The 13,932-nt window shown below is 38.5% G+C and overlaps 1 protein-coding gene across 1 annotated transcript in view; it reads left to right on the top strand.

Annotated features, from left to right (window-relative positions):
• The first annotated feature begins 528 nt into the window (after window positions 1–528).
• The window catches only part of tfap2d (transcription factor AP-2 delta (activating enhancer binding protein 2 delta)), a 30,780-nt gene continuing 17,376 nt past the window's right edge, over window positions 529–13,932 (top strand). The window contains exons 1-3 of the mRNA XM_007892971.1: window positions 529–567; window positions 932–1,429; window positions 4,420–4,480. Of these exons, the coding sequence (XP_007891162.1) occupies window positions 529–567; window positions 932–1,429; window positions 4,420–4,480 (598 nt within the window). The remainder of the gene's footprint in view (window positions 568–931; window positions 1,430–4,419; window positions 4,481–13,932) is intronic.

Genomic DNA, 13,932 nt, shown 5'->3' with positions numbered 1-13,932 from the left:
TTCTATCTTTGGTTAAAAACCATTACTTACTGTGTGCAGGTATCTCATGGATCCAACAAATGTGTAGCTCCTTCCCTGATGTCTTCCAAAATTGAAATGAAGGCTTACCAGATTAGTAAAATAAGTCCATCGTTACCAGAGAGAAAACAGGAAAAAGCATGAAAAACTCCCCAATACAATTAGCAACTTAAAGTCAGCTAGAGCTGTGATGAGGAGAAGATACAATATTTATTCCGCGTCTCTTGGGATGAAGCGCTTCTGTCTATTGTCTTCCCAGTTCAATGCTGGTGCTTAATTTTCAAAACTTATATATTACCAAGGGACCTACGCCATCAGTTAAGAAAAAAACCTCGACAAGTACAAAATGTGATACAGGGAGCTGCTTTTGTGCAGAGGAAACATTATTTCGTCCAGAATAGATTCGTCCGGATTCTTCCGGGGTGTATAGAGAGAATTTATATTTTGGGGGGAAAAAAATCCAGTGCGTTTCCCCCCCTGCTCACATTACAACCTCTTTTTGGATCGAAAATGTCAGCAACGTTCCCGGGTCTCGTCCACGATCCCGAGGTATTTTTTTTTAATTATGATTATCTTTGTATAGCTGTTACGGTCAATTAAAACTTACTTTTCATCTCTTTAAGAGCGCGGTACATTCGTTGTGACATTTATGTCGAGAATGGCAGTGGTTACTGACATTGGCAACAGTTGCCATAATGGAAACGTGGCCAAATTTAGATAAATCGTCATGTATTGTTAGAAGGGATTTGTGTGTTTTGCATTGGTGATGGATAGATTTAAAGACGTTTGCGGTTTCATTTTCTAGGTGGCTTATAACTGTCTGAGAGGAGGAGAGGATTGATTATACTTTTGTACCTGCGAGCTGTAAGAAATGACAAACCAGATTTGTTTTCTTTTCTTTTCCTTTTCTTAGATACGTCATGATGGATCAAACAGCTATCGTCTGATGCAGCTGGGATGTCTGGAATCAGTGGCAAATTCTACAGTCGCCTATTCATCCTCATCCCCTTTAACCTACCCCACGAATGGAACCGATTTCGCCTCACCTTATTTTTCCGCAAATCACCAGTACACCCCCCTCCACCACCAGTCATTCCACTATGAGTTCCAGCATAGCCACCCTGCAGTCAACCCAGATGCTTATTCCTTGAATTCCCTCCACCACTCCCAACAATACTACCAACAGATCCACCATGGAGAACCTTCAGACTTTATCAACCTTCACAATGCCCGGGCGCTCAAGTCCTCTTGCCTGGATGAGCAGAGGAGGGAGCTGGGCTGTTTGGATGCCTATCGCCGGCATGACCTAGCCCTTATGGGCCATGGTTCCCAATATGGGATGCATCCAGACCAGAGACTTCTACCAGGTCCTAGTCTAGGGCTACCACCTCCAGGACCAGACGAAATGCAGGTAAATACGATTACTGATAATAACCTAGAAATAACTAGCCTCACGATGCACCAAACTCTGACCTTAACAATTCAAACGGTGGCCACGTCGGCGAACGTGGACGTGGGCTTTTCTTTGCATTTAATGTGGCAGCAACATTTCTCAGCCGCCTAGACATACAATTCCAAGTCAATTAAACAGCTTCCCGTAGCAATGAAAAGACACGAGTGATCCTCACCTGCCCACGCTGGTGCAGGGAAGGAAGAGTGCAAACAAAGGTTACGGAAATCAAACTGAAGTAACTCTCAGATGCAACAACAAAGAGCGGATTTGCCATCACACACATTGCAAGCGCGAGGCCAGATTATATTACTTTTGATAGATTTTTCTGTCTAATTGTCAGAGGCTTTTTTTTCCCCCAAACAAATGAGGTTTGCTACTTTAAACGCCGTTGTCTCTCATCACCGAGCGCACACAGCATTGAGCTGCTATGGTTTATCGGAAAATGAAACATTTTGCCAACTGGCATTTAATTGCAGACAGCGCAAAAAGAATTAAATAAATAAAACAGCCAACATTACTGGAGTGTCGTTATCTTCCGGTTGTTGGCATATTTTATTATCAGATGTTTAGATTTTTTCCAAAACAAACCGTGAACTTGAAGTAGACTTGTCCTCTCTCCGGTTGCAGATTCGTTCAAAAGATATTTTGTGTCCTCCTTTCACTCCTAAATCTCGAAAGTTACTGCACGAGGTTGGCGTTGCAAACGTGAAATTAATAGTTTCGAGACGAGAATATTTCGTTTAACTAAAGGTTGAAGGTCAGCTCAAGCAACAAAAACGAAGCGTGTGTCCATCTCAATTCGGAATATTCAAATGGCAAGAGGCAGATTGCACGAAACATTTATGATTGGAAATATAATGACAGGAGGATAAATCTTTCCATTGCATTCCTTGAATCGAAACTGTTTTCAACCATTCACTACCAATGCTGAATTGCTCATTTCTAAAACAAAATTATCATTGCATTTGACATTTTAAATAGTCATGCAGTTCAGTTCTCTCCTTGTTTTTTTAAAAAAGCTTCAAACTAACAAGGTTAGATTATACTCACATCATATTCAGTATACGCTCTATTTCTTTTCTTCGTGGTCGTTTCGCTTAATTTTAACAAAATAGTTAGCTGCTCAGTAAAAATAGGACTTCGGAAAACACTGACTGGCATCACACCCGCTATAGAGCTTTATGAATTTTTCTTCGAGCGACAGATTATTTTCAGAGGAGACGGAGTCATTAACAATAAACCTTATCTCTTGGATCAGTAGTGAACTGAAGGCGATTAATGTACGTAAAAAGTCTCTCTCTCTCTCTCTGTCTCTCTCGCTTTACTCAACTTAGGAAATTAAATTAAATTAAATTAAATAGCCTAACTATCCTAAAGCAATCTGTGACTTGATTTCAGAGAAAGCGAGAGAAGCGAAAAGTTTTGGCATTGGGTCTTCGAAATCTTAATGTAATGCAACACATTCTGGTCCACTTAAACCTCTTTAAGCTCTTCTTTTTTTCCTCAGCACGTCTGCTGCTGATTTTTATACTTGTACATTTTTGGGATCTTTTCCTTTACACAAAAGCGTGGTGTGTTTTTTTTTAAAAGGGCGGATTAGGGAATTTGCAAGAGAGAAACAATAAGAAAATCCGGTGTGCTGGTGCACCGTAGTTTATCCAATTTTCGACTTTCTGTCACTCATCTATTTACTTATGCAACGTCATCTGACCAGACGAGTTATTTGCTTTTTTATTTTTTTAAAAAAATCAAGCTGTTCGTAAAAAAAGGACCCAATAAAGCATTCAATAAATATGAAATCAAATGATATTAACTGAATCACTTTAATGTTCTTGTGTACAGATATATATATGCAACTTTCATTTTGATCTTGTATTTTGAAATGCTCTTCGTGTTGGATCAGTGAAATGCGTTTTTTTTCCAGTGAATATGAACCCAAGTCAAGCAGACTTGGTGCTGCTTAAACAACTGAACAGATGCAAACGGTCTTTAGGCAGTAGATACATCTTTCAGACCCCTAAAAAGATTTGCTATGGCAAACAAAAGGAACTGTCACACCTTTTCCCCGTCACGAGTTTAATTTATGCCTGATCTAGGAGTTTTTTATATTGATTTTATAATCACTTTAACCCCAGAACATAAGAGAAAGGACTGCGAGTTTCTAAAGGTTTACAAGAGCGCATCAATAGGGTGCAAAAGGAGAAAAAAAAGCGAGAAAGGCAAATTCGAGCGGTCTTTAGTATGCACCACCTCTCTCCGAATTCGTTTGAAACTTCTCCATGGATTAACAAGCCAAAGAGCTTCTTTTTGTGTGCTGAGAAAAGGGAAACTCGTGCGTAAACAAAATAAATATTTATCTCAATACAAACTGCAATAGAAATAATTCGAGGCGTAAATCAGTCGTGTTGAAATCACGTTAGACTTCCATGGATAAGTAAAATTATCTGTGAGTTAGCTGTTAAAGCACTCTCCTTTATTCTTGGTGATATATATGCATGTGTGTGTGTGAGAGGGTGGGAGGGGGGGGGTATTTTAACAAATCGAAATAGTTCATCTTAGGTTAAAAGCTCGACATATGTACTGTATATACTCTGCCACAACGGCAACCTGTGAAGAAATAAAATTTGACATGTAGGGCAACCACGGTGGTAGATGGTGTGATTCCAGGAAAACAGTGATGTGGTTAATAACGCGAACATTTTAAAACCATGTTAAATGTTCGAATTTAGGTCACGTTTATTAAACTTATGCATTGTGTGTGTGAGTGTGTGTGTTACAGACTAATTCAGCATGGTCCAGTAAAGGTTCATTTTTTAGTGTTGAAAATATTGAAGCAATACAGATGAAATTTCTATGTCATTATCGAATGGTAAAACCAGTGGTATAATTAATAGAAAAATCACTGATGTTACAACTTGCTTAACCCGTATTTCTGTGTTGATTCACAGAACTCAGTGGAGGCACAATGTGGATTAGTTCTGAACGGGCAAGGCGGAGTGATCCGGAGAGGTAGGTCCCTTCTCCTCGTATTTATTTGACGTGTGACCATAACATATATTTGATAGCAATGAACGTGTCTGCCTGGGCACACAATTTATCGGCTTCTCTCATCTTCCAATCTTAATTGTTGCTGGGCATTGACAACCTGTGAGCCCAGTAAGCGAGGGAACAGGTTATTCAGCAATAAGTGTGCACACACATAACAACGTATTGTTCGCAATGCACTCCATGGTTGCCAGTGTCCTACATGGTGGTAGTGGGATTTGTTTAAGATATTGTATGCAGTGTATGAATAGCAAAGGATAGTAACGATGGAACAAACAGCACCTGTGTTAATAACTGGTATTCAAAGGTACTGAATAAGCGAATAACAAATGAGGTTAACCATTTGAGAAATTCATCTTTTCTGTCAGAGCACAGAGTGACTCAACTGATATTCAAAATGATGTAATCTCACTGTTATCATTGCCGTGCTATCCAGCACATCGCACCTTCAAGAAATCACTGGATTTTATGTGTTTCTATGTGTGCTCACACACCACTGTAAAAGTAGAAACAGTGATCTGTAAAACGGTTTGTGTGATATCCGGTTTGGAAATGCACCCACACAACACATCGCTCACTGGTTTTTCAATGTAGATCATGTATTGGTCTAATTATCTCTGTCAGAGAAAGATTCAGCGTTCATATATATCATGTGAATTTGTATTGTGTATAATTGACAAAAAGAAACGGAGGTTGGCATAAATTATGGTCACTCAACACCCACCCAACCCATAGTAATGATGGCAGACCACACTGCTCTATCCTGTAAAGGAACCAGTCTGTCTATTGTTACTTTACTTTCAACGCTCTCCAGCCATTAAGGGTTGCAACTCCTGAATTTCGCGCCTCTTAACAACTATGTCCTGTAAAAATGATTTTTTTAAAAAAAAAACTACATGTGAATGGAAATGCTGTATTATTTTAATGCAAGAAATAAGAAACAATTTCAAAATCGAATGTTTTATGATTTGCGGTATGTATCATATAATATTACACAAAACTGTATCCGTGTTCCTGTGTGGTAAATACAGGGTAACCAAAAAGTCGTGATAATCTAATAATAATCTATTATCTAAAACAAAACAAAAATATCATAATTTCTTCAATACTTATTAGACAATGTAATAGTATCACGACTTTGTTGTCACCCCGTAGAAGCTTTGCAAGCCTGAATCTGTATTTGAATCTGTATTTGTTCAAGAAGTCAATAAATGATTCCTACATATTCCAAAAGAAACAGTAATGCTTAACAATTATTAGGTATTGTTTAACAAGTATGAAGCTTGGCTTCAGATCATTAGGATAATTAATATTTCTTAAGCAGCGTCTGAACTTAATTTAGTATTTAGCATAAAAGTTGTCAGTCCAATCTTGGTCAGAAAAGTCAGCATCTTCGCCTAAGCATTTCTACCTTTTAAAATTATTTTGTTATCCTCAAATTGGCTTCCCTCTTTTTAAAATCTGCTCATTGCCGTCACTGTAACTATATGTGCAAATTGATGCAGAGAACAATATAACGACGACAGGTTTACGTGATCTATATTATAACAACACGTGAAATGATGGAAAATGGAAATGACGAAAGGCAACATTTGTTTTTAACGTCATTTAACATTTTTATCGCATTGCATACAAAATAGTTCATTTAAAATAGTTCAACAGGGCTGCTGCGTATTTTTAGGTATCTCGAGTTTCTACCTAACGTTGAAGAAACGTTCAACGTTAGTGTTTTCTGATTTTTTTTTTTGGTATTGGAGTGATCTTGTTGACATGCTATTTGAACTGCAATCATTCCTGGGTTGTTATCCCCATTAGTCAGTCGGATTCCAAAGAAATACAGTTAGGAGCAAGTAGCTGTCCGTTGATGTAGCGATGGTGCCCAGATGGTGCTGAAGAACAGCTCCATTCGCTAATCCGCGTTAACCTACTGCACACTTTGCTCACAAAAAACAAAACACAGCATAATATCCCCTGGTGATATAACGCCCCTCTGCATAAGAAACAGTACTTTCTTTACAATGCTTTTGAATAAGCTAAAATTATGTTAGCTTTCGAGCCCAAATTCCAGTTTTGTTTAGAGTTCCCAGGAAAAAAATATGAATTGCATTTTAAAATCAATTCCAGACACCATTTTAACTGCGAGGACATCCCGTGACTTCTCCCAATGTAAGTTACACTGGGGAGCTCAATAACCAACACACAGTCAACAGTTTAATAATTTAGTTATCAGTATTTTAATTGGTATTAAAACTATTGATAAATAAGTGTGTTTTTTTAAACCATTTTTGGATATTGGATATCAATGTGCAACAATAAACAAGCTACGTTTCCTTGATTATTTCGTTTTCTTAAAATAATGCTAAGTGCTATTTCAATTATTTAATTGGGATAATATACTTTGTGTTGCCTTCCAGGTCGGAGACTTGTCCTTAATTGTACGAATTAGACTTTTTGTGTAAAGAATACCTAGGAAATCATCTGTTTCCGGGTCTGTGTCTTGCTCAGGATGTCATGCGTTTCCTAAGACGTGTTACAGTTCAGTTGAATCCATAAATTACCCCCAATCTTGTTGTATTTGGTTTGTTGCTTTGCTGGGGTGCGATTTTGAGAAAACATTGTTGCACTTCTTCCAAATCTATATATTTAAAGTAAAGACTTGATGTTGTTGTGGTATTGGATTGATAGTAAAATCCCTCTGCTATCACTTTCAGTTAATGGTGTGCAGTGTTTAGCCCGAAGCTCCTCTCTCCCAACCATCAGAACCAATAATCTTTACATTACATCGTGCCCCTGTATCGATAGCTTCTCTTGCCTGGGGCATTTGCTTTGATATGTTAATATTTTTGAGTACCAAATTCAGCAGAGATCATATTAATGTTGTTCATGCGGACTAGCGCTTCGCTTAGATGAATATTCAGATCTCCTATTTTCAAAAGAAAATAGGAGATCTGAATAGGAGATCCTATTTACTGAAGTCGTCTCCTTTCTGATCACCCTTGGTATGCACAATTCATTTTATACTTTCTAAACCTTAAGTAACCAGTCTTAAATTGCAATGCTTCATTAAGAAAGGTGCTTTAAACATACAGAAGAAGATAACAGATGCAATACTGAAGATATATATGTCTAAGGTTATAACATAATGGATATTAGGTGGTCTGTACACCAATAGCTTTACTGGAAGGGGAAGAAAGTGACATTTAGTCCATGCCGAGTTGTTTTCTTTTTTTAAAAAAATTTGAAGGCAAATTTGTAAGAAATCACTTGATTCGCCGTGTGATCATTCAGTCTTCCTGCCCCAGGCAAATTCAGAAGCTTAAACACTACTGTAGCCCCTGGGCCATGCAAAAAGGGCCAGACTGCCGGCAATAGCACTTTTCAATTGCTCTTGGCAACATAAAATACAAACTACTTTGAATCAAAACATTTTTGGAATTAATATGAGTTGAACCCCGCTTGCTGTAGTAGACTTTAAGAGAGTCTGGTTTGTTAAATCGCTTAGAAGTGACTGACATTCCAAAGATGGCGTGTTGCATCTACTCGTACAACAATGTCAAATCAAATCTAATTTCAAACTGGTTTTTGCAACACGTGTTAAACACAAAACAATATTTTCTTTCATTGTATTCTGCTCCTTTCTCCTTTAAAGATGTTACGCTCTTATCTGATTTGCAAAGGACATTTCTCATTTGTTTTTATCAATAAAACCATTGCAAATATTTCCCCGTGTTCATTTCCCATTTCTAACATCCAATATTTATCCAATATATTATCCAATATATTTTTATTTATCCAGCAATATTTATGGTTGTTGAGAACAATAGTTTAGGGTAGCACAACGTAATGTGCTTTTCGTTTAGTTGAAACTGCTTTATATGAGCTTTTAATGTTAAACTGTAATGTCAAATAATATTCTACAAATCAGCCGCACCTAATGAATAAAAGTCCACCTTCTCTCCAGGTGTCGCTTGATGTTATCAGCCTAATCAGGGTTTAATAATTACTGTGTATCTCATAAGTGACATGTAAACAATAAAGTCAGAGACGATTGATGGATTGAAGCTATTTACCAGTACATGTGGACCCAAATATCGCCCCACTGTTGCCATTAAATTCTGACAATTCAAGAGTACAATTTGGAAAATTTGTGCTTATGATAAATGATGGTTAATGTAAGTCACAGAAGCTTATTTTTTGATCATTCATTGACATTTGTATAAGGCGTGTACTATCCAAAGTTGTCCGTAAATGTATCTAGGAATCAAATTGATTCTTGTGTGTCTAAATGCAACAAGGTAGCACCTTGCTTTATCCATGGAAGGACCATTGCTTCCATGGATAAAGTCAGTTCAGGTTCACAAAAGCAGGGTACGACTTTTCAGTGAATGTATGTTTGTTGGGAAGGACTGTCAACAATGCGGAAATATTTATGTTTGGGCACCAGTGGAAAATTTCAGATTCATTCCAGTTCAGGGCTTTTACTCTTGGAATAAGCAAAAAAAAAAAATTTTAACTGAGTGTGCAAAGTAAATCATATAATTTGACAAATTACAAGGAACTTATATTACATTCTAGAAATTTCTTAATGTAATAATAATCCTTGCATTTGATATAGAGCCTTATCCTATCTTTGCGATGTCTCAAAGCGCTTCACAGAATATACACTAAGTGAATTGACTGTATAATTTGTGGGCAACACCTGGCAGCCAATTGCACACAGCAGTGTCCCACAAACACTCCTGGATTGAGTGACCAAATTATTATTACTATTTTTTGAAGAGATTATGACCCCCAACCGACTAACAACCGGATTCCAACTTACTGCTAGGTAAACAGAGGCATAAGGAAACTTGTCTAACATTTTGTCTTGCCCAAGAATCAAACCCAGGTCTTCTCGATTGTGAGGTGAGTGCTCTAACCAATATGCTACAGGACTCCACATAATATAAATCTAATATCAATTTTACCAGTTTAGAATTGAACTTTAGAGAGATAATACAGATACAAAGGAATTTATTAAGAATGTAAAACGCACCATAGTGCGACCTTGTTTAATCACAATTTTACTTTTTTTTTTACCCAGGATCCATTTCACTTCAAAACTGAAATCCAGTTTTTATTATTGTGAGAGAATACATTCTTTCCCATAGTAAGTGAACTACATTTTAGATAATACAAAAAGGAATCTCTAAAATAAGTTATATTAATATGCTCCAGCAGTTCTAAGATGCTTTGAACACTACTTTATGATATAATAATCTGGTATTTACCAATGTTCTAAACCAGTGAATTGGAATCTTTTTTTTCTCTACAATAAAACAGTTTACTTGATATACTAGCTTTTTTTTTATTTTGCTATTTTCTTTACAACAAAATATATTACTGCACTTTATTGTAATTTGAACAACTTATCTCATTTAATCAATGCACTGTTATAGGTGTGCTTCCCAAGGCATTTCCAATAATAATGATAATAATAATCCTTGCATTTCATTTAGTGTTTTTCACATCTTCTAGACGTCTCAAAGCGCTTCACAGAATAGACTGTAAAGTGAATTGACTGCATATTTGTGGGTGAAACGTGGCAGCCAATTGCACACAGCAGTGTCCCACAGACAGTAGTGGATTGAAATGACCAAATTATTATTGTTTTTTTGAAGGATTATTATCAGGCGTGTGGAGTGAGGAAACTTGCCCAAGGTTTCACCCTGCCGGGGATCGAATCCAGGTCTCTCACTTGCAAAGTGAGTGCTCTAACCACTGAGCTACAGGACTCCACTTTAGAATACTTTAGAACAACTGTTTTATAGGAAATTAGGATGGAAAATGCCAATTTATTGGCATGAGTTTTACACAACATTCCAACTTGTGTAGTTACAGCCATTTCAACCTGAGCAGTAGTGGGAGCCTCCGTGGTTATTAAATAAATAACTGCTGGAGTTATTGCTTTGGGTGGATTAGTCACTTAGTTTTTCAAAAGAAGGTAAGGTAGTAAGACACAATCAGTATTGCATTATGCGCTGCCCTAGAGCTAGGTGGTGGAGTATGTTAGCACATCTCTGGGGGCTAGATTCATATCTAACAAAGACTGATAGAATGAAAGCCTCCTCATGCAGTGAGGTATTCCTACCTGATATGTTTGGATAGTCTTAATCCAACACTCATTGGACCATTTATAAAGTAGCTAAATGTCTGTGTTTGATTTGTACTACATCTGACTGCTGGAAAAATATACCATTTCTAAGCACTAACATTTCTCTTCTGGCTGAGCACAGAAATCTGACAAATAAATCTTTTTGCATTACAGATTTGCACCTATGATTTCCTATAATGTGAATTTTAACAACTGACACTGATGTGGAGAATACTGCACAGAGATAAAAGTCATAGGAAAGAAGGAACAACAACAACTTGCATTTACATAGAGTCCTTCACATTGGATAGTGGAGTAGCATCTCAAAGTGTTGCAAAGAAAGGAAAGATATTTTCGTTGGTCAATTTCATGCACTTTTGTGCAGCTGGTGATAGAGTAGCATTGTCACAGGTGGTGATTGAGCAACACTGAGTGAGGAGTGGCATAATTCTCAGTGGATTGTAGCATCATACTAGCTGGAGAGTGAAGGTGCTCTCAGATGATTATAGAAGCAATGATGCCAGAGCAGTGACAAGACTCTGACGTAATTATAGAGAAGTGAAGAAGTGCTCCTTTAGTTGTACAGAGCCTTGGTCAGATCCCATCTAGAGTACTGTATTCAGTTTTGGGCAACACACCTCAGGAAAGATTTATTGATCTTGGAAGGGGTAGATTGCAGATTCACCAGAATGATACCATGTATGTGGACAGGTTGCATAAAATTGGTTTATATTCCCTGGAGTTCAGAAGGTTGAGCAGTAATCTGATCGAGTTGTTTAAAATGATAAAGGGACTCCATAAGGTAGATAAAGAGAAATTAGTTCCACTGGTGAGAGAATCCACAACAAGGGGGCATAATATAAAAATTAGATCACAGCCAACTATGAGTGAAATCAGAAAGCATTTTTGTTTACACAAAGGATTGTGGAAATCTGGAATTCTCTCCCCCAAAAGACTGTGAATGCTGAGTGAATTAGAATTTTCACTTCTGAGATCAATTGATATTTGTTAGGTAAGGGTTGGTTCAATTCTGACATTCTGTTGCCAAGTATGTCACATGGGAGCTAGTTCATCTCGAGGGAGACTCTGCTTTACACCCCCCCCCCCCCCCCCCCCCCCACCTCCCCATGGAGCATAAATTGTTCAGAAGCGACTGACATTCCAAAGATAGTGTGTTGCATCTACGTGTACAATATTGTCAGATCAAATATTATTCTAAACTCATTTAGCTTATAATCTAACAACACTTTTTAAACATAAACCTCCATTTTATTAAGATAGCCACTTTGTCAATTGAAATCTAACAAGCACTGGTTTGAGCTCTAATTAAGTGGATGGCAAGTACCACAAACTCCCTGTGAGCTTCCTGTTGGGCAACATAGCTCAGAGTGAAGTGCATGAGAACATTGCCACCGTCTTCCTGTCCGCAGCTTGGAAATATCCCTTCCCAGTGAGTGATGGTTCCACCAATTGGAAGTCTGGAGCTTGAGCAGTATCTGCTTACCTCTCTGCAAATCAATCAAATTGGATTCTATGTCCTGGATATACAAACGCGTGTTCACAAACTCACGTAATGCCTCCCACCAGCTGATACTCCAAGACTCAATTTCCTCATCAGCTATCTTATGACATCTGCCTTCAGTGAGGTGGGAAGAGTGCTACAGGACAGCCTGTGATGTTTCAGCCACCTTGCTGTTCTCAACCTACAAGTCCAATGCCACATACCAAGCTTACTCAGCCCCAGCTGTTTAATTTTGGTACTTATGTGTTGTGGGGCTTTGGCAAATAGACGTGCCCGCTGCGAAGCTGACTCCATCTCCAATGTGCTCACTGACAGATTCATCTGGAACCTTCCCTCCTTACAGCCACTTCCCATATTTACCAGAAATCCACCTCGCTGCTTGAACCTGGCTTTGCAAATGGGTTGGAGGAAGTCCAATCTCTGCATCCCCAGATGCTCAGTATCATTAAGGAGAACGGTTTGCACACAGGTTTTGTATGCCACTTCACTGCTGTTTGTGGAAGATTGCTGTACACAAATTGAGTGTCATATTCACCCATAGAATACATAGTCACTCCACTTTACAATGTATCCTGTGAAGAGCTTTGAAACATCCTCCTGATGAAGCACTATATCAAATGTAAGGTTGATGAACAGTGTGTATGTGTGTTTGTGTCTGTGGTGTATGTATTAACATTTGCATTCCTCCTAAATTTATAAATAATAGTTTAAATTGTGTCAAACAAAAAATTAACAGGTTGGCATTTAGATCTATGCCCAATATATTTCTAATTAACTAAATTATGCAAATCAGAACCAAAATGTCACAAATTAGAATAATGGAAAAAATGAAAAATGTGTAAGTGTATTTGGAAATTAATAAAATCCTATAGGGACAGATGCAAGGATTATTATTATTAGGTAAGTAATTAATTGTTATTATTAATCATAATAGCCCAACTAATGATGGTTCAAATCCTATCTCACACATGGGCTCCACCTTGGGACGTCCTCCTGACGTGAAAGGCGCTTTATAAATGGAATCTTGTTGTTGTTGTTGTTGTTGTCTTACAAATAGCTTCTCTTCCAGCCACCACTCAGTCTCGTGTGGTGTTCCTCAGGGCTCTGTCCACAGTCCTCCCCTCTTCAACGTGTACACACTTCCTCTTGGTGACATCATCCGCAGACACGGGGTCAACTTCTACATGTACGTGGATGACACCCAACTCTATCTCTCTGCCTCCACCTTCGACCCCAGGACCACTAATGTCCTGACAGATTGTCTGTCAGACATCAATTCCTGAATGAGAGCCAACTTTCTACAGTTGAACGTCAGCAAGACCGAGGCTCTCCTGATTGGCTCGAGTCAGTGCCACCTCACCTCAGGCACTGGTAGCATCAGCATCCACAAATACAAACTCCATCTCACCAAGCCAGTCAGGAACCTAGCTAGGTGTCTTGTTCAACCCTCGACTGTCCTTTCTCCCCTACATCTGTGTCATGACCCACTCTGCCTTCCCCCATCTCCGCAACATTGACCAACTTTGGCACTGCCTCACCCCTCAGTTCACCGATACCCTCATACATGCCTTTATTACAACCAGGCTCAACTAGGCCAATGCCCTGCTTGTTGGCCTTCCCACCTCTTCCCTCCACAAGCTGCAAATCATCTAGAACACTGCAGCTCATGTCCTCTCCCACATCAGGCTCCATGACCCCATCACACCCACCCTCGCCTTGCTACACTGGCTTCCTATCCCTCAGAGGATCGAGTTCAAAATT

Source organism: Callorhinchus milii, unplaced genomic scaffold (assembly GCF_018977255.1).
Source record: "Callorhinchus milii isolate IMCB2004 unplaced genomic scaffold, IMCB_Cmil_1.0 Scaffold3, whole genome shotgun sequence".
In the NCBI taxonomy this organism is placed as follows: domain Eukaryota; kingdom Metazoa; phylum Chordata; class Chondrichthyes; order Chimaeriformes; family Callorhinchidae; genus Callorhinchus; species Callorhinchus milii.
Note: the sequence above shows the minus strand (reverse complement) of the source record. Positions and strands in the feature narration are given on the sequence as shown.